At 34.4% G+C, this 21538-nt stretch overlaps 2 protein-coding genes across 2 annotated transcripts in view; both read left to right on the top strand.

Moving 5' to 3' along the window:
- The window catches only part of LOC113226369 (protein croquemort-like), a 34598-nt gene extending 32108 nt beyond the window's left edge, over nt 1-2490 (top strand). Inside the window, exons 9-10 of the mRNA XM_026458974.1 lie at nt 1099-1246; nt 1997-2490. Of these exons, the coding sequence (XP_026314759.1) occupies nt 1099-1246; nt 1997-2110 (262 nt within the window). The 3' untranslated portion in view covers nt 2111-2490. The remainder of the gene's footprint in view (nt 1-1098; nt 1247-1996) is intronic.
- Nucleotides 2491-15203: 12713 nt separating this feature from the next.
- Nucleotides 15204-21538, top strand: part of LOC113226368 (protein peste-like) — a 67912-nt gene continuing 61577 nt past the window's right edge. The window contains exon 1 of the mRNA XM_026458973.1: nt 15204-15478. The gene's annotated coding sequence lies outside the window, so the exon portion shown is untranslated. The remainder of the gene's footprint in view (nt 15479-21538) is intronic.

Here is a 21538-nt window from a genome sequence, read left to right as displayed (position 1 = left end):
AATCAAAGGCTCAATAAAATAAAAAATGGTTATCGAGTTCTTAGGTTTTCGCGATTGTTACACATAGGAAATGAAACTATTTTTCCGGATTTAAATCGCGTATATTTGTTTTTTCAAACTAACCGACGTTTTGGGCCCTTTACAGGTCCCATGGTCACGGTTGACTGTCAATCCGGAGAATTAGTTTGATTTCCTAAAAAATGGTTCTTCAAATTTGTGCAATAAAATATTTTTTTTTATTTAATATGTTTGTTACTGAATAAACATATTACAGCACATATAAGAAGTCGTCCAGGGAAGTACTACTGCTAAGTATTACTGCTTTCGGTTTTGAAAGGTAAAGGTGCTGGGTAAATTACAGGCACATGGGACTTTTTGGCTTGTGTCTCAAGCTGACCGCCACAGTGGTAGTGCCTCTCAGATCGTTGTGATCAAAATCTCGGAGCGGGCGGCAGTGCAACTGTTATGGACAGGCGTGTCGCTTACCACCAGGCGCACGACTTCTTCTTCTCATAAATTAGTATCATAAAAACACGAAAGTAACACGTGCAGGCAAGGGGCTTGGGTCCTTCCACAAATCAAAATAAATTGGAATGTCAGACGCGACTATTCGCATGCGCACTGTCGGTAATTCCATATTGCAAAGTGTTTGTGATTCGAGCGTTATATCTCCGCGTATGTGGGTATTTTTTATAACATCAAGTGACGGGAAGAACAAGTCGTGCGCCTGGTGGTAAGCGACACGCCTGTCCTTAACAATTACAGTGCTACTCAGAGCTTTAAATTGCAAAGATCTGAGGGTCACTACCATTGCGCCCATCACCCTGAGACATAAGTTGACAAGACCCATGTGAACGTAATTTCACCAGCACCCTTACCCTTCAAAACCGGAACACAGTTATGCTGACATTACTGCTTGGCGGCAGAAATAGGTGAAATGGCAGTCGAATGGTGTGTGATGTTAGTTTTTAATTGGTGGAAGTTTAACACTATTGGTATTTTAGGAATGTCGCATACGCATATAATAGTCAATAATGGTTCACGTCTTGTGAAGTGTTGTATATATGTTATAAGTACTAAAACCAACAATATTTACAGTTTAAACAACCAACTGCCGGACCCGGACATGCTGGTACCCATGTTTTGGTTCAGACAGGAGTTGGCCCTGACCGAAGAATTCGCGCAGTCTGCGAGGCTCGCTCTCAGAGTGAATAGAATCGTGCCCATCGTGCTGTATGTGGTTACTGTAAGTACATTATTTCGTTCAGGTGTAACTGTGGTCTTAGAATTTGCCCCGGATTATAAGTGAAACTCTAAATTTAAGTCAGGGTCTCCTAACTTTAAGTCAGGGTCTCCTAACTTTAAGTCCGGGTCTCCTAACTTTAAGTCATGGTCTCCTAACATTCAATTAAATTAAAATACTTATTATAACAATAACGCACACACTCAACATAGCCTCGCACTAGGGAAACCCTGTGTCGCGGGTGCCATGGACACACACATAGACAACCACAAATTACACCCAAACTCACGAGAGAAATAAATGTAGGTCATATAAATATTTCTCCCGGCCCGGGAATCGAACTTGGGACCTCTGCGTGGCAGTCCGGGCATGGTAACCGTTCGGCCACGGAGGCAGTCACTTATTGCATTATTACATTACAGATTTAGGATGCAACATTAATTGGTGGTATACATGTGTCGCCGTAATTTCGTAAATGACACTATTTAATTATTACATTACACTAAACTTTAATTTAGGGTATCCTTAAGTTTAACTTAGGGTCTCCCTGATTTCAAATTAGGGTTTACCCAATTACAACTCAAATTCTTTCTAAGTTTATTAACTAGGTTTATAGCTGGAAAATTTACCGCAATAAAAAATCTAAGTTACGAGTATGTAGGTTCCAGCAACTCAATTCCTAGATAGAACGAATTCGTAACATATCAGTGTTCTTTTTTTAAGCACACTTAAATGATATTTTTTTGTTTTCAGGCAATCGGCGGTCTTCTTCTACTAGTAGGTATAACAATTCTAGTAAATAAACTTTTTAAATCTCCCGATACCGAGCCCATTCTCTCAGAGTCCTCGGAAGAGTCGAATCAGTGACAATGCGGATATCGTGATCGACCTGTGATGGTAGGTAGCCGCTTCCAGGGTAATTTACGCGAAATAATATATTGTTAATTAAAATGCTAAGGGTCGTATAAGTTATACTTGAGAGACGGTAATATCGCAACTTCACGACTATTGTAACGAAATCGAAGCGATATCGTTCGTTCCATCTTAAAAATATTCCTTGTGTGATAATATGGTATATATAGTCCGTCATTTTTGAAGACGGAGTGAAATGATTGATCATTATGTAAACGTGTTACCTGCTTGCGAACAACTAGTGGTTGCTGTCGGTAAATATTCTATCGACTATCGACTGAATATAGGTCACGCTTATGGCATAAATAGCCGAACTTGTTTCATTTGAGTCATCCTCGACCCATCTAGTTACCAATTACTGAGTAAAAGTTCATTTAAATTGATATTTTTTGTAAGTTCGTACATACATACCCTGTATTTAGAACTATGTTAATGAAAAATACAAAGAGGAGACATATTTTCAAGTTTTTTTATATTAATTCGATATAGATAATCAAATTTGGGTATTCTTGTTAAAATGTACATTTTAACAAGCCATTTTTGGGTAATTTTTTTTATTTTATTTATTTATTTATTAATTTGCATTGGTAGACACGTTACATTTAAAATGTTACATGCACCCAGTAAGGGTATAACAAAAGATAAGTCTTATAAATTAAAATTAATGATACAATTTGAAAGCAAGTTAAGGGTTTATATAGGGAAGCAATATATATCTTCTTTTACATTCTATCGATGAAACTATAAACAACAACTACATGACTATTTAAAATTTTACGAAAACTAGCAACCCTACAAATATTATTTTACTTCGCCTTCAAAAAAGATAGGTCTTAGGTTCCTATTCAGTGTCAGTTTGTGTGTCTCCTATTCTGTGTCAACAAACCAATGTTTCGGGCCCTTTACAGGTTCCATGTCGTCATGGTCCTGTAAAGAATTCGAAACGTTGGTTTGTTTGAAAACAAAAACAAATACACGCCAATTAGATTCCAAAAAATAATTTCATTTTCTATTATAACAATCGCGAATAAAATAAATATAGCAATTTAAATTATATTTGAATGTATAATAATTTCAGCTAGAAATATTGGAATAGTTTCATTGCTGTACCTCTAAAAATAATATAGTCAATTCACTGTACCATATTTCTAGTTGTGTGAAATTGTATCACGCTAAAAGTTACCAAGTAATTTTGCTTCAATATGTTATTTGTATCTGGTTATGAAAAAATATTGTTCATCTATGTATTTCGCTTTATTTAAAACTTTTATCAGGTGTTATTTACATATCTGTTTAATTAAGTTCTAAAATATGCTATAAATACCTTGCAATTATGTACAGTATTTATGTTATTATATTTTAAGTTAATTTTCCATTTTTACTTAAGAATTTCAATTTGTTGTCTCGATAAGATATAACGGTGTTGATTCGCTCGAACGCGTGTTAAACTAATTTTAAGTTAAGTGCATCTGTTGTATCCGTTATAGGAATGAAAAGGACAGAATATTTATTTTAGAACTGCCAAACTAGTGGCAGCTCTAAACCAACCCCAACAGATAACCGTGCTAGAGTATAGGCCTAGACACCCTTTGTAAACCAAACCCCTATAAAACACGCACCCAACGTCTGTGCACGTGTCGGTGAACCAGCCAGACAGTCAAATTCGGGATGAATATATATTTTGTACAATTATATCGCTTTTGATAGATGTCAATTAATAGAGTTACAACTAATTAAAAAAGTCGGCTTATAGACCCTCATATATGTATGTATTTACGTTTTCTAAATTGTATCGTCTCTTACAACACTAATGTATTCAGCTTACAATTTTGACATAAATTATTTACATTTTACAACAGTTATCGCGAAATTGAAGTGTGTAAATAACTTTTATTCGTCAAAATTGTAACTTACACCGTGCTGAAAGTGGATAATGTAGACATCATTTTGCGAATAATTCTGAAGAACAAATTTAGCATGATCTCAGAAGCCCTTTTCGTTTGTTTTTTAAGTGCGTATCTATTGTGTATTATCTGTGGTACTTGCCTATACGCACGTGGAGTAGATACGCGCGTAACCAAACACGTTTGAGAAGAAAAGGTTCTACTGTTATCTTTAAAAGCGATTTATTCATTAAATCATTTTTTATTATTATACTTTTAATGTGAAATGATAAAGATATAGCCAAAGACGATTACTTCTTATTCAGTTACTGGTATTATCAAATAGTGGCGTATAATAATAATTCATAAGTTGTTATAAGTTAGCATGTCGATTCGGGTAAAAACAAACTAAATTTAATTTAAGTACAGTGCGTTGGTCTCTTTTGTATGTAATTTAAAAATAACTGAAGATTCAAAATAGAAGAAGTACAAAAATGAAAACGAGGAAGAAAAAATATTTATTTGGTCTCATTTTCTTAATAACACGTCTTCTCGTCTGAATATTATAGACTCAAATACAAAATGGTCTCCACTCAACATTTATCGAGTTATGCATGGAAAACAGGACGCTGGTATTCTGCAGTGAGCGAGGAACAGACCTGTTGTCGCCGACAATCAACAAAACATAACTTAGATTTAAAGTTTTTTGAGTATCTTTCTCCTTACGCGTTATTACCTACAGATTTGACATATAACCTTAAATTAAATTTGCCTTTATAGTTTATGATAAAGTACCTAATATTACAGTTTATTGATAATTTATTCTCAATTGCTAAAATGTGTTTCTTGTCGCTTGTTTTTTGTAGGTCGCTGATGTAAAAGATTTAATTTATGGCATTTCATTGTCCAATAAATTATGTTTTTGATTGAATGATTCGTTTTGCAAAATGCAAGTCGTCTATACGAGTAGTTTCGACTAGAACACTCTCTGTCTGTTTTTACGGATAATTAACAATAATAACTAAATAAAAATAGTAATAAAAAAAAAGAAATAGTTACACTAAACTTAAATTAAGTTTACTTTCTGCCCGCCTGAATCGATGTGTCGTATTTCAATGCAGTCTATGCTCTATTTTAGGTAGTACGCCATGCATTAATTTTAATTAATTTTGTCTTAATGTATGATTATGCGAGCAAAGTAAGTCTTAAAGTATGCTTGACTCTAGAGCAAACACTATTCCCAAGTTTTGAATGTTGATTATATTTTTGTCGCCGACTGGTCTATGAGGCTCCATGTTCACTAACCAATAGAAATTAACCGGAGATATGTTAATAGACAGGATTATTTGTACAAGACTAAAAACATCGCAAGACTTTATTACCAACATCATAAACAACAACTTTTGTTCCGCTTTTAATAATTCAACATATTTTACTTTCATACAAAAATAATGTTATGGAAATTGATAACGCAGGAGCGCGGATGGCGGGTGTCGGTGAGGACGCTTGCACGATTGAACTTACTGCCTTACTACCAGAACAGATCTAAAAAGTGTCAGATAGTACAACAAAAATTTTAAAGTTTATTTTTGGTCCATTTATAATATTATGTTTTGTCAAAAAGTTATGGAACTAAAGTTGGTGCTTACGATGTTAGTAATAAGAAGATCGACGCTTGAAAAGGAAAATGGGATAAGCGACACTTTTGGTTATATTGAGTTATATATACCGTTGAAATTAGCCAATGTTCTGATTCAACGGTATATACAACTCCATATGACCCAGAAGTGTCGCTTATCCCATTTTGCCATTCAAGCGTCGATATAGTCCTGCGAGGATTCTTCTGTACAAAAAAATAAAATTTTTGACTTCCTTGCGTGACCGCAAATTTTTGTTTGGTCAAGGTAACTTATTCTTGCGAGGACATGTTTGTCTTCCACATTTTCTTCTATAAGATATAACAGCATAATATTCTTGGTTATTTGAATACGATCTTCCTCCTTTTCGGTTTGGTAGATAATGGACCGCTATACATTATTATTACTTTTTAATATTATTAAGTACACTAGACTCTAAGCGCTATTTTCCATTGTAATAAATTTTCCAACTGTTGCCATAAGTTATTCTAGTTTTGTGTTTAATTGTTTTATTGTAATGGGTTATTGTAATTTGTTTAAAGATATGTCACCTAGTCCAAGCAAAGCTTTTCTGCAAAGAACTTCAGTCGTTGTGGGCAACGGAATATTGTCCTTTTTCACTAGCAGCCGTGTCTGCCGATAAGCAAGTTTTTGATTGTAATATAGTTCTATCATATACTGGTTACCACTGTAAGCTCTGAATGAAGAGGTTCCGGTAGAATCAATTTGTGAAACAAACATTTATACACTGCAAGCTGTAACAAAAAGTCAGATACGGCATTCAGTGAGGAGGACGACCTCATGAAGTCTTAAAAAAGAGTGAATGAGAGAACTGATTATTTATTGATACAAAGGTCCATCGAGTATATAACCAGAAATACAGACGAAATGACATTTAATTTGTGTGAAAACTATTCTGCCAAATCATTACGATGACAACTGCGCTCCGATTGGCCCGCCCGAATTCGAAACAATTGACGGGTCGTCAATTGTTCCACTTCAAATTCAAATCATCCATTTTAACTTGAGCTTTGCTATAATGGATGAAAACTGAAAAATTACATATTTAATATTTAATTACCGATGAAATGTGATTCCGTTTGTTTTCTAATTAGATATTTTGTTGTTTCTCCCACACCACCGAATGGAACAACCCCCTGTAGTTAGAGATATTATCTTTATTACAATAAATACAGAATATTTTTGGAATATACGGAGACGAACACACAGGTCAGTTGTTGGCGGTGTACTATTTCAGCGTTCTAATTTGTGATTTCAGTGCAAACGAGAGTTGATATTTAAAAGTGATATAAGACCCATTTGCCTGAAGAGTTGCCAGGGATAGATTCTCTATTTCTGGTTATATACTCGATGCAAAGGTCGAACAAACAAAAAATTAATATCCGGCTGGACTCACAGGCGGCGCTTTGGCAAAAAAGACATAAAAAAAAAGATTTGCAACAGCCACGTACAGCAGTTGAGTTTCTTGTGAAAGGACCTATTTCTGTCGCCAAGCAGTTATTTTTTGTGTAAGGCTGACAGGCGGAGTGTCCATTAGATGTTTGCGAATTAAAGCTCTGAGGGGCACGGCAACTGCTATGGACAGGCGTGTCGCTTACCAGCAGGCGCACGACTTGTTTGTCCAGTCACTTGGTATCTCATAAAAAAATGTCATTTGGGAGAGCGATTGCCCCCGTTTGTCGAAAAAGTCGCTGCTTCAAGTCCAGCTGGATCGAAGGAATTATTATTTTTTTCGATATTTCTATCAATAATAACTATAAACTAGTGCTGAGTATATTTAAAAAAAATAATAATATCATGTATTGTAATTATAACTTTTTTGTCAAAAACAAACCCGATCTCAAAAGTTTGCCTATATGCTTTTTTTATTGGAATTACATCTATTTGCCAAGTTTTATTGGAATCGGGTAACGGAATGTAGTAGTTTGCCACTCTTAGAGGTGGAACATTTTCTTGAAATTTAAATGGGACCAATACTGAGGTACCCTTTTTCCATTAAAAAAAATTTAGTTCCCTAACGCCCGAGTGATCGCGTAACAAAACAAAATAAAAAAAATAAGTACAGAGGAATGAGAACTTGGTCCTTTTTTGAAGACGGTTAAAAACAAGATATTCAATAAAATAAATATAGAACTAAAAGTACAGTTAAACAAGAACTTGTTTAAATGTCTTAAAAACAAGGGAAAGTTTTTTAAATCTGTATGAAAAAGCCTGTTTAGTAAAATATTAAGTCAATAAGTCCTTGTAAGATAAATTAATAAGTACATTGCGATACAGGGCAATATGTACACTGTTGTTTATAGTAATATTTTAAACTGTATCCAGCGTACAATTCTAAAGTTAGTATCGGAACGCGTTAATTGTCTTCCTTAACACAGGTTTTGCGCTAACGCGTGTGCTTTGCGTGGCTATAATAGAGTTTTTAAACTTTACTGGCAAGGTAAGACAAGCGGCAATACACGCCTTTAGCTACCAGTTCTCTAATGTATACATAATAATTTTACTACGTACCTGTACCATTTTATGAAATAATTTTGATCTCCAATACCTTTTGCACGAAGGAGTGATTAATTTTTAAAATGTTGGGACTAAGAGGGATGTCACATGATGCGTTGCGTTGTACTAGATAATAGAGCGATGCCACACGGGCGCTGCCGATGATTTCAACGCACCGAGTGCCACACGAGCAATGCGGTGGCGCAACGTAACGCCGCTAGCTTAGGCTCAACTCACACTGGCAGAGTCCAAGCGTCGCTACGCGTCATGTTTTATTTTCCCATTATTAAAGTACAAATTTGTGTTATGCAAGTATATAATCGCGCGTCGGGTGTAAGGTTATCGCGAGGTAGGCAGTCAAACATCCCAGTAAGTGTTAAGCGGTCGCACAGTAAAATTTTTAATTTCCCGATTATGGTGACGCTATTACAAGCCATTCATGTAGAGTTGAAACTTGAACTGCGGATGCAGAACTTCATGTCAATCAATATCTCTGTCCTTCTCACACTTAGTAGTTATAAGTGCGAAAAAGATAAGACATGATATATGTTGTAAATAACTCTTCCCCCGGGATATTTATCCTCCAAAAATAACTGGGGAGGTCTTTAAATAAACTTCCAAATACGTAAATAACTATACAGTCTAAATGAGAGTTTACATGCGAAAAAGATTAAATTTAACAATTGTTTCACAAACCCATAGTTTATTTTATTTTATTTTATTTTATTTTATTTTATTTTATTTGGTACAACAACAGACATTAGATCACAAACAATACTTATTAACAAGAAAAAACACATAACACTTTAAATCTAATATCCAATAATAGTTATACACAACTTTCCTAAATATTTATATTTTATAATAGTTAAAGAGCATGGCCGCGTACCATAGGCATTAAGTATACTTAAAAGGAGACTGTATATATTGTAACGCTATTACAGTAAAAAGAACTGAAGTATTATTATGATGATTCAATAAGAATTACTATTGGTTGTTCATACTTATCTTTTGTCATTTGTATTTTGATGGATAATGGCCCTTTCACATGTTTAATTACGAAGCATTTACTCGACACTAACAAGGTTTGACGCTATTAAAGAGCGTGTGGACCTTAATAGCGCCACACACTGGTTGGTGATTATGAAACAAAGTTAAACTTTGATTAGACTGTATTGTAATGATTTTATTGGTTAAGTCTATTTATTTCGACTTGGCGACTATGGTAAGACATCTGTAAAAAATAATGAAGTTTTGGCGTCGTCGTCTGGCTTGGTGAAATGGTGACATTTAAATTAAAAAGTATATGAATGATGATGAATTTGCTTCGGATTGGGTACAGTATTATCTAAACTTCAAGTGTATATTACCTTCTGAAACCCCAAATTGATTAATAATAATAGGCAAATGGGTTAAATTGTTACTTACATTGTAATTTTCTTCTTCTACGAGTGTATACGCTGCCGTTAGACAGTAATTGTTAGTAGTACATAAAAGTGTAGAATAAATAATACAATGACGACCTCGGCAACCCCGATTTGCTCTGTGGACGCTATATGAAGAGGCTCTGAGTTCACGAAACACTGTTAACTTGCAGTTGACAAACTGGCTATAAGATTACTTAGAACATTAATTGAAAATGCAATTGACCGTAAACATGAAACTCCATAAATACTTGCACATCTGCTTGCAGGTTAAATACAATGTTACCTTATTTTACTTAGAACTGTATGATTACTATAAATGGCAAATAAACGTATTTTACGCGATTAGATTCCCGGTAGCACTATAAAAGGGGAAATGAATTTTTCCACATTGATTTTGAACTGGGTGTTCTGGGTTGTATCCCGGAGTGCATACCGTTGCTTTAGTACTCACAATACAGGGAATTCCTTAGTTTATGACTAGACGATTGGTGTGCTAGTCTTTTTATGATAAACCAAATGCTTATTTGACCTCCATCTCACCTTACGTAAAGTGACGATGAGGTCAACGAAGGCGCATGCACACCTAAATAATGCCTATTAACTCTCGCCTTGAAAAGGCCCTTATAGCGTTCAGGGAATATGTCTGCAGGAAGAGACTTCCACTCCATAGCCATTTGCCATATAAATTAGGAAATGTAACGCTTCGTGCGTATCTTTGGAATATCCACAATATAGGGGTTGAACCCCTGCCTACGCTTAGTCCCCCGATGACGACAAGGAGAAGGCGGAATTAAATCGTGCAATTCCATCGCCAGTCTCCGTGATATATCCTGTAGAATAACGATAAGCTGGCAAGTTTACGGCGGAGCTTTGCCTCTACTAAATCTGAGTCACCTATAAGCCTCATGACACGCTTTTCAAGTTGGTATTTATAATTATATGCGTAAGCAAAAATTTTCACAACTGTTTTACGTCCTGTTTTAAATTCAATTTTGGTTTCAATTAAGTTTAAGATTTTGATGCATATACCAGCTTTTTCTATAAATAAGACGACTCTAAACTCTCTGAGCATATTTTCACCCTTATATGTTACCAGCATTTGTGTTTTTTTTACTGATATAAAAATTACATCACTAATTCTAAAATCTGCCAAATTAGTTAAAAATGCGACAGAATCGTCTCGAAAATAGAATTTGTAATGAATGCAAGATTTTATATAATCCCTTTTTATAAATCATATTGTACATATTATGTTTTAATGTTACTTACAAGTGATTGTTATTTTTTATATGTATAGCGTTTAATAAAATTTTGTAATAAAATAGCGTTTTATTGCTTACCAACAACATTTATGATTTTTGACGACCTCGGTGGTTGCGGACGTCCCGGATTCAATTCCCGGTAAGATCAATTTGGGAAATGAACTTTTCTAAAATCGGTTCAGGCCTGGGTATTCTGAGTTGTGTCCCGGAGTGTATTCCGTTGGTCTGGTACTCATAGTGCAGGGAATTCCCTAGCTGAGTCCAGGCAATCGATGTGGTTGTCTGGCAAATTATTATCTAATCAGGGGCTTTCTTTATGTAAAAAGACTAAGGTTTGGTCATAATTAACCCTGATGTTAAACGACGATGTGGACGAAGATATTCCATGTTTGTCTAGTACAGGTCAGGGGAGGGCAATTTTTTTCCATCGTGGGCCAGAAAAGCAAGAAATTCCACAAGAGGCCAGAATAAAAAAAATTTTTTTTTGTAATATATATTTTTTATTATTGTCTAGAGTGGTTTTTGTGGGTATGTTATTTAGGTTATTTTATGCGTCTATATTGACGAGGCTGTCAAAATATTATAGTGTATATTAGTAGAGCGTTTTATAATAATAATAATAACGCACACACTCAACATAGCCTCGCACTAGGCAAATCCAGTGCCGCGAGTGCCATGGACACACACACACATAGACAACCACAAATTACACCCAAACTCACGAGAGAAATAAATGTAGGCCATACAATTTTTTTATTATATTATATGAACAAAAATCAGCTCTGTATTCCTAAAATTGTTGACATGATTAAATAATAATTTAGCCTAAAATGTATACTTTTTATTTCAGGCATTTTTAATCAACTTTTAGGAATACAGAGCTCATTTTTTTCATATGATAAATAATAACATTCCTGATAACTTTTATTTTTATGTAAATTCTTGAAAAGCCGATTGTTTCAGAGAAAAAAATTCTTTTTTGTTTGGAGAAATAAACATTTTGTTTTTTATCTCGAAATGTAGGAAAATGTAATGTGTGTGGTTTATTTACAGTATAGATCCAAACATTCTCTATCAAGAACAAAAAAACAATATTTTTTTTTGCTCTATCACATTAAAAAAAATTAGCTCGATTCTCCACGACTTATTCCTATGTCCAAGAATTATCAATTACGGCCCACTGTGTGGCGTAGCGTTGATTTCTGCCGCCCCCGTGCCAACCTCAAAATTGTTGCCTTCTATAATATAACGATTACAAAAGTAGTTCGTTCGGGCAGGCTCGGCTCGATTGTGTTTTATAATAGTGGCTTGTGAAGAAAGTGAAGAGTTACTTTTAGCAGAATACCAAACTTACGAAATCCTGTCATTGACTCTACCGACACACAACTGAGATGATTTAAAATTAGCACAGTTGGTGTGGTGTGGGGAGTCTGAATTCCAGCAGTGTGTGCGTGTAAGCTGATGTACTAGTACTGTAGTAGTAGTAGATAATATAATGTGATATAATATCAATATAATATGAGCTGGAAGTCACATATAAATAAGTTAAATACTAAACTTAGTAAATACGTATACGTCCAGAAAAATCTGACGAGAATAACGTCACAAAAAACTGCTCTTTGTGCTTATCACGCCTATGTAGCCTCTAGTTTGCGATATGGTCTGCTGCTTTGGGGGAACGCTGCTGCAACACATATTACACCACTGTTTAAAACCCAGAAGAAAAGTGTCAGGGCCATGTTTGGTGTGGGCCAGCGAGAAAGCTGTGTACCCTATTTTAGAAAACTAAAGATTTTAACCCTACCATCTATGTATATTTACGAGGCCTGTGTTTACATACCTAAAACAAAATCCAGGCAACTTTAATCTAGTGAAAACCAGACATCCCAGGAAAACAAGGAACAAAATAAAAAATACGGCCAAAACAACGCCCCACCTTGGAATTTTACAATAGAACGATGTTTATATTGGCACCTAAATTATTTAATAAAATACCAGATGCAGTTAATGAACTAAATTGTAGGCAATTTAAAATAAAATTACATAATTTGTTAGTTACACAATGCTACTACAATATAAATGATTTTTAACAGATAACACAAAATGTAAAATTTAACCACCTGTGCGTGATTGAAATAAGAATTGTGTAAAATATTCGCATGCCATGTTTTGGTGAAATGTACGATCTAATAATAATATACTATAACACCATTGTAAACTACATTTTTCAGCGAATAAATATCTTGTATTCTTGGCATACATACAAGGCCCATGTAGGAATTGATTTAATTTTTAAAAATGATTGAAAATCATTATACACGCTCTGAAGCACTTCTTACAAGTACTGTGTGTCAACAAAATTTGTACAAAAGGTTGATAATTTTCGCTCTAGTTTGCTTTTGAATGACTTCACCATGTGTTTTAAAATACTGAGGATAATTATCAATAAAGAAACGTATGGTTTTAGCCGCTAAATTCTGGAGTACTAGGAAATTGGAACACTTTGTACGTAAGTCATGATTGTCTTCAAAGAATTTTGCGACACGCCATACCTTTGACGTTCTTCTAACAATAAAAACTGGCCTCCTATCACATGTACCCGTATATGAAGACAAGATAAGATTAAATAAATGGTAAAAATGCTACACTCTTTATGAACTCAGCGTAGCAGTCATATAACTATGACCAGAGCGCATATGATTGGTCAGTTTAAATTTGGAACTGTTTTCACGTGATTTGTAAATCATGCCATTGGACAATAAATATAAATTTTAGAACAAATCATCATAAAATCTTTAAGCGCCATTTCCACAAAACTGATCATGTTGGTTGACACGTTATTATTTATCAGCATTCACTGTCGTTTTGTGAGTTAACACAATTATGCAGAACACCGTCCGTTTACTATATGTATAATGTCATTAGTTCATCCATTGATTTTTTCTTCCGAGCTAACAACACAATTAGGTGAGCATGAAACGAATATCCGGTAACTAACCAGTATCCGGCCTATCCGGCCTATTTGTACTATCCGGCTGGATACCGGATGTTTAAAACTGAGAAAAATTCATAATCAGTACGCCAAATAAATTTATTTATTGATGAAATATTATAGTAATAGGATAAATTACAATTACAGGATCGTTGACAATCTGTTTGTTATTTATAATTGAAAGAACTATGAAGTTAGACAACATTATCTGTTAATTTAGTACTCAAATTTCAATAAAGGCAAATTATGATGGATGATAACCAGTTTTTTCTGTATTAAGTGGTTAAAGTCGGTCCTATTTATTTTCATAAACAAGACCAGCTTCAGAGGACCATTTTTCACTAAAAACTCTTGCAAACTTTTTTAAAGTTTTAGTACTATTTGTTATTGCCAGACGACCAAATGAATGGATCGCGATCACGATCGATTTCAACTATCTTCAAATACAATGTGCACCTACAATAATGAAACGTGTACGTAGATTAAATTTTGTTTCGGCAAATTCGGTATCATGGCTTAGAATTAGTCAGATCACAAACAAATTAATGAAATCAAATTGAAAGAAAATAGTAACGGGCGTATCATTTGCTAGACTTATAACAACTACAAATTTTAATATAGCCAAAGGATAATATAATTGCTTTTTCCTTCTCCACTGCGAGAAATTGGCATTCGGCACAACAAACAAACAGCACTGATATTAAAATATAGTGAGTGTTATGTATTTGTTTGTGTTATCGAATAAATTAATCGTTTTTTAAAAAAAATCAAGTGACCACAACAAATCAAATCGTCGATGTGAAAGTGCAATCATTCACTAATCAATCAATCAAGGCGCTCTGTCAACCGGTCGTGACATTTGCGGGAGTGGGTCAGATATCCTGCGGCCATATATCCGGCTAACCGGCCTAGGCGCTCACCGGATATCCGGTATCCGGCCAAATCACTATCCGTTTCACTTTACGATTGGGCTTTTAAAATTGTATCCAATTATGATTGTGTATGATAATTAAGGTTCTTTAACATTCGTTTTGCTTATCTATAACTTAAACTTAATTTACTAAAAGAAGCATATATGGCTACCAAAATGACGCACACAACGAAAAAGTTAAAGGCAACAGCCCGAAAAGGTTTTTATTGCGTCCTGTATATAGCACTATTCAATTTATAACAATGACGTGGATTGAATTATTTGTATGGTAGGTACACAAATATGTGCTACTAAACAGCTCATTGTATCACAGAGTATCTTCGTATTCATGCGAGTTAGTAATAGGTACGCATAGATAACACATTATATATATATATACATATTAGTTTGTAGTACGGTTCAGTTGCCCGGCAGACGTCGTCTTGTATGGACGTATGTATGTGAATTGTGTGCTCAAAACATCGATAAATGTGTTCTTGAGAAAGAAAAGTTTTAAAACTATTTTTGATATATTTGTATGACAATAAAATTAAGTTTAGAAAAAAATATTAATTAAGTTTTTTTCGAATATTGTTAAGATACATTTGTCACAAAGTTGATATTGAGTGAATTTATTTTATAAACAATATTTCCCGGGGGTTAATGTTATTTGATCGTATCAGAGAATTATAGAGGTGAGTGTTTGTCTGTTTTTATTTACGGTTTAGTAATAAATGCTATTTATTTTACATTCCACTTCTATTGTTTTCTTTTAAACTCTTATATTAATTCAGTCTACAATGCTTATTTTTTACGTATGCCGACGATTGTTAGAAAAAAACGAAAACTATTTTTATTGTTTTGATTAGGACGTAAATATTAGATGCAGATTAAGATATAAATTAAGATTATCTAGGTATTATTTTATAAAGTTTTAAATTTGTAATGATTGAGGTTTATCTTATAAAATAACACTCTAATGACAAAACAAATCATGTTAAATCCAAAACACGGTACTGATTGTTACAATAATAACAAATCGGTAAACGACGTTGTCGCTTGCAACAATTTTGTAATTGATTTGTAATTAACGACATTTTTTCTATAAAACCTGAATCGTAATCCTAGTAATGTGTTAATCTACTCGTTATAATATAGGTGGTTTGTGTGTAGGAATGCCTTGTTGTCAAGTTTCTGTTTACAATGTGGTATTTATACCGCGCTACTACGGTACAACAACATAATACCACACACGTGATAACGTCGCGGCGGCGGCGCTTCAATTTGGTCAAGATGTAGGTATATATAGCGCAGGGGTTATAGGACAACTAACTTTTAGTAATATAATCCTAGGATGTAGTTATATGAAACTTGAAAGCTACCTGTTTAAATGGCTATTTAAATATACACACATCCGAAGTGTAAAATTACCCCATTAAAGTTAAATAAAAATTTGATGAGTTACAAGAAAAAAGTGGGAGATATTAATTTGACAGAGGACCCCATGAATAAACTAAAACCTCTGTCACAGCTGGTTTAATTGCAGACTACAAAATATTGTTAGTGTCACCAGTTCTTTTCATTTTGGATTGGTTATATCGCACAAGACAACTAACATAGTATTATCTCAAAATTGCTCTAAGTTATATTAATATTACCTATTTAATTTCAAAGCGACAGTGTTGTCCTGTCATTTTGAATGTAAATCGTATACGAATGACATACAAATATAGCGAAATTTTGGAGATAAATTATTAATATAACGCAATTTTGAGATAAAATATAATATAACACAATTTTTGAGATAATACTGTGTTAGTTGTCAAGTGCGTTATGTAGGTCCATTGTACAAACTCATATTTTGTAACACTTGTACGTATTTAATGAAATAACCTAGTTTGATAATAATGTTAATATATGTTTGTATAACACTATACGTTTTCTTAAATAAATAAATTAAAAATATCTATATACATATATTAGATTATAATATTTATTTCGTTACTTATGTTTCAAGTAAAGAAATAGACCTAAAAAAATTCGAGTAAAAAAAGTGATTAAAAACCTGATTTTTAGTACCGTGCAAAAACCTGCTAGATACCTAATTCGAGTAAAAAAAGTGATCAAAAACAATGCAAAAACCTGCTAGATACCTAATTCGAGTAAAAAAAGTGATAAAAAACAATGCAAAAACCTGCTAGATACCTAGGCAGTGTATATTTTGCTGTACCACCTTACCTGTTTCTGCCGCCAAACAGTAATGTCAACATTACTGTGTTTCGGTTTTGAAGGGTAAGGGTGCAGGTGCAATTACAGGCATATAGGATTTGTCAACATATATCTCAGGGTGATGGATGCAGTGACAGTGCCCCTCAGATCTTTGCGATTTAAACCTCTGAGTGGCACTGCATCTGTTATGGACTGGCGTGTAACTTACCATCAGGCGTACGACTGGTTCGTTCCGTCACTAGATATTATAAAAAAAAGTAAACTGCCTTACGTAGGAGCTTTGTTTAATAATTTGACGATTTCAAGCGTAATTTTCTTACGCATGAAAGAAGGAAGTCCCTAAATGAGTTTCAAAAAACGTGACACACATTTTGTGTTAATGCGTACTTATACAATATTACGCTCATAATATCTCTATAGATAGCAGGCGTATTATAGAGGACACATATGTAAACAAAGTGAACCACCTTTGTGCATACATTTCGCTGTTACAAAAATGTAAATCCGGTGTTGTCGTAATAAGGTTTTGATTTTAATGGATAATTTCAGTACTTTGTTTACATCTGTGCTCCACTTATCTACGTAAACAGCAGGTGTTTAGAATGTATTACAGTAATAGTAGTAAATTCAGATATTAAGAATTAATATTGCATTTTATCAAAAATGTTTTGTACAAATATTGATAACTATCGACCGGTTTTGTCAATTAAGCAGTATTTTTTTTTGTCGGAATTAGATACAGTTACTTTTTTATTTTATGTGTCATGATTTTACGTAATCTCTAAGCCACTAGATAGCTTGATGGCGCGAAATTATAGCTTTTTGTACGATTTTCGCGAATTTATCAATAAAAGTTACACTTTGATAGCATACGATATTGAAGGAAATTATAATACATCTGAATTAAGTTTTCTCTTGTCTTTTCTGAAGACGGATTAAAATGTAGCGATGGGCGTTATTTAGAGTAGATAGTTTTAAAACTCTCTATTTGGCTTCACTATCACCACTCGTTTTCTAACCCAGCAAAACTACCTATTCTTCACAACGACCCGTTAAGATTGTCACTACGTTTTTGACAACCATCGCTTGTTTTGTAGTGATTTTAAAGTGTTGCTATCTCGCAACGCTCAATATAATCACGCAATAGATGTTGTCGTTGTGGTTGGCGACGTAGAGGTATCGCAACGCAACGGCAAGAGCGAGTAAGATATTATAGGATAGGACGCGCGTCCCGTTTGCACAAGTACGAGGTTGGATGATGTGTTTCGTTGTTGCATAATGTGACTTTTGAGTTATGGATGAAAGTCGTTATTAGAATGAATAACTTCCGAAAATTTTAAATTTTTGAACTTTGACCTTGACACGGGTCCCATTTCTTTTGCGATTGTTGTTTTTAAATTTAAAATTTTCATTACTGTCTAGTAATGAATTAGTTTGTTTGTAATCGCGCGTGGTGATAGGCATACTAATTATTTGTTTACTGATCGTAGCGGATTGCGCACATTAGTTTTATTTTAAATGAGACTTCATAGTGTTTAATTGTAAATAAACAAACCTGTAATTTTGTGTATAATATTTATAAAACTTTTGGGTTTTAGCGTGATGTTATTTATACAAGATTTGGGCTATTAAATGCAAAAATATTTTTTCAAATTCAACTGGAGTTCCAGATATTAACGCTTTTAAACAAAAAAAGATAACGAAAAAAACTACAGCTTTCTTATTTTAGTTATGTTATGATATCAATTGTAACCCTGCGCTTGTAGCGTTATAAAACGCTTCGTCACTTGCGCCCTAGTCGAAGTAGATAGTTGTCAAAAATAGATAGTTTTCTCAACGTTATCTAAAAACGCAAAACGGTTTCGTTAGATTATTTGAAAAAGCCATAACGACACATGACTAGTAAAATGACATTTGTAGGGTTGCCAGCTTTCATATAGTTTTTAATAGCTATGTAGTTGTTGTCGATAGTTTTACCGATAGATTGTGAAAGAAGATAAAAAATTTGCCAAAAATTACTGGATTGTTAATGTTACGACGTCCTAATGATTACTAATGTTTTTACAAACAAAGAAAAACATCTCGGGTACTTTACAAAGCCCTTGGTCACAAACGACTGAAATGGTGAAGTCATCAACTATCGAATGAAGTTCAGTTTATTCTTACAGTGTGTCTAGTGCCATGTTTTTTCGTTTATCGTATTGATTATACGTTCCACTACAGAGCACGAGTCTTGGTAGCAATAGAGCACTTTGTGAAGACTTGTCAACTTATGTCTCAGGGTGACAGGCGCATTGTCAGTGCCACTAAGATCTTTACGATTTAAAGCTCTAAGTGGCACTGTAACTGTTATGGACCGGCGCGGCGTGTAGCTTATCACCTGTCACACGACTTATTCGTCCCGTCACTTGATATTATAAAAAAAGTCTTCTGTAAGGATAGAGTATATATAGGGTTGAGTTGACGCGAATTGTCAACCTCTCAATAGAGAAGCAACCGTTCTCCCATTACGCTGAAGGCGACATTACAGGCACATGGGACTTGTCAACTTACGTCTCAAGGTGACAGACGGAGTGCCAGTGCCCCTCGGATCATGGGCGCTACACGCGTGCTGCATGCGTGCAGTTACCTATATACATGGCAATATAAGTCACGAACAGATCTCGCTACGTTAAGAGGGAGCATGCCAATAAAGTTTTGACGTTGGCTCCGCCCAAATTTGTGAAACAAATATATGCCTGAAGTTCGCGTGACGTGCGACAGGAGATGTTGAATTTTGCGCATCATAAGTACCAAATTCGTTTTAGCGGAATAACTCCAAAACTAAGGGGATTAAAAAAATCCGTAGTGACAGTTCTCGATCATGCAAGGCATAAATATAATTAATTATCTAATTTTTGTCCTAATAACCTGTAGCATTTCGAGGATGAATCGAAAAAATGTGAAAATTAGAGGTCATTTCGTGATTTTTATCTATCGAGGAAACTTTATTGTTTTATGTTTGTGATTAGTGTCTATGCTTGAATATATCGTGTAGTACAATCATTTATATCATACAATATTTTATTTTTAACTTTAAAGTGGATATACCCCTTTAAAATCAAATCGAAGATTAGAAATTTTTCCTCTGCTCCCTCTTAAACACGTGTGCAGCTCGCGAGCCTTTAACAAATAGGCACATTCACGGCGCACTCGTCAGATCTTTACGCACCCTGAGAATTACTGCGTTCCGGTTTTGTAAGTTAAGGGTCCTGGTGAAAATACAGGGTCATGGGACTTATTTACGTTATATCTCAAGGTGAATCTTTGAGATTTAAAGCTGTGAGTGACACCATTGCAACTATTATAGGCAGCTGTGATTCACTTGTTAATAATAAAAAAATGTGTGAAACAGGGTTCGGTAAATTTTACCATCTTGTATTGTACTTACCACATTTAAAGTAATACATGAATTTGAATTTGTATATTTCAAAAACACGCAACAAATATTTGTATTGTAGAATATTGTAAATAAATCTATTGTAACACTTATATGCGAAAATTTGTCAAGCACCTCTTGTAACCTGAGACCGGAAATGTAACGTTAGAGATAACTTGTAACTCGGAGAGGTAGTAGTTAACTCTATTACAGAACTAGTTCCGTCGTGGATACGACCATCGATGGGATTTTAAAACCGGTCGACTGACACTGTTGTTCCATTTTATAAATAAACCAGTTATTGGAAAATTTGAAAGCGATTTCAAGAACACCAGGGAAGTGTTTTAAAAAATTTTATTAGTCGTTTGAATGTTAAGAATGGTGCAGGAAAAGAGAAGCTTATTAAAGACAATAGACAACCGAGTCAAGTATTCGTTTTAGACTGTTTTGAGGATTTAATATATGATCGGACAAAGCACACCCCATCGTATAACTAATGACCACATTATTTAGACATTATATTAGGTACTTAGGTGTATCGTATATTGTTTTTAAGAGCGTTGTTTACCCGTTATTGAACCATTTGGTCTAGCAAAACAGTTTTTCTTGCTTCCCATCCGCGTCCGGTGACTCGACTTAAGCGGCGATTCAAGGGCGTGTGTAGAGGTAAGTATCTAGGTAGGTTCAAATAAAATTTGCTTACATATGAAATAAAGATACTTTGAATTTGTCAAATTCATATACATAATATATTTGTTTGTCAAACAAACCAACGTTCGGGCTCGTTGCAGGTCCCAGACTGCAATGTTTCGAATTGTTGAACTTTTAATGGGCACACGAAGCGCACTCCTGGGAGTCCTGGGCAGTCATGTGCCCCAGACAGGGTAGTTTAATACAGTTGGAGCTAAGAAAATTCTACAATATCACCACTTTAATTCTGTTGGCCTTGACTCCGTGATATAATTAGTGATAATCACAATAGATGAAATAGCCGGTCGCTGTGATGATGCAACCCACACAGGTCAATCCAAATAATAGCGTCCACTTAAAAAATCCGAAATTGTTGTCTTTTTAATCGCGATAAAATGTTTTGAGACCGATCCGTTTT

This window comes from Hyposmocoma kahamanoa, unplaced genomic scaffold (assembly GCF_003589595.1).
Source record: "Hyposmocoma kahamanoa isolate Upper Pololo Valley unplaced genomic scaffold, ASM358959v1 190, whole genome shotgun sequence".
NCBI lineage: Eukaryota > Metazoa > Arthropoda > Insecta > Lepidoptera > Cosmopterigidae > Hyposmocoma > Hyposmocoma kahamanoa.
The sequence above is the reverse complement of the archived record's forward strand: the minus strand, read 5'-3'. Positions and strand labels throughout refer to the sequence as shown.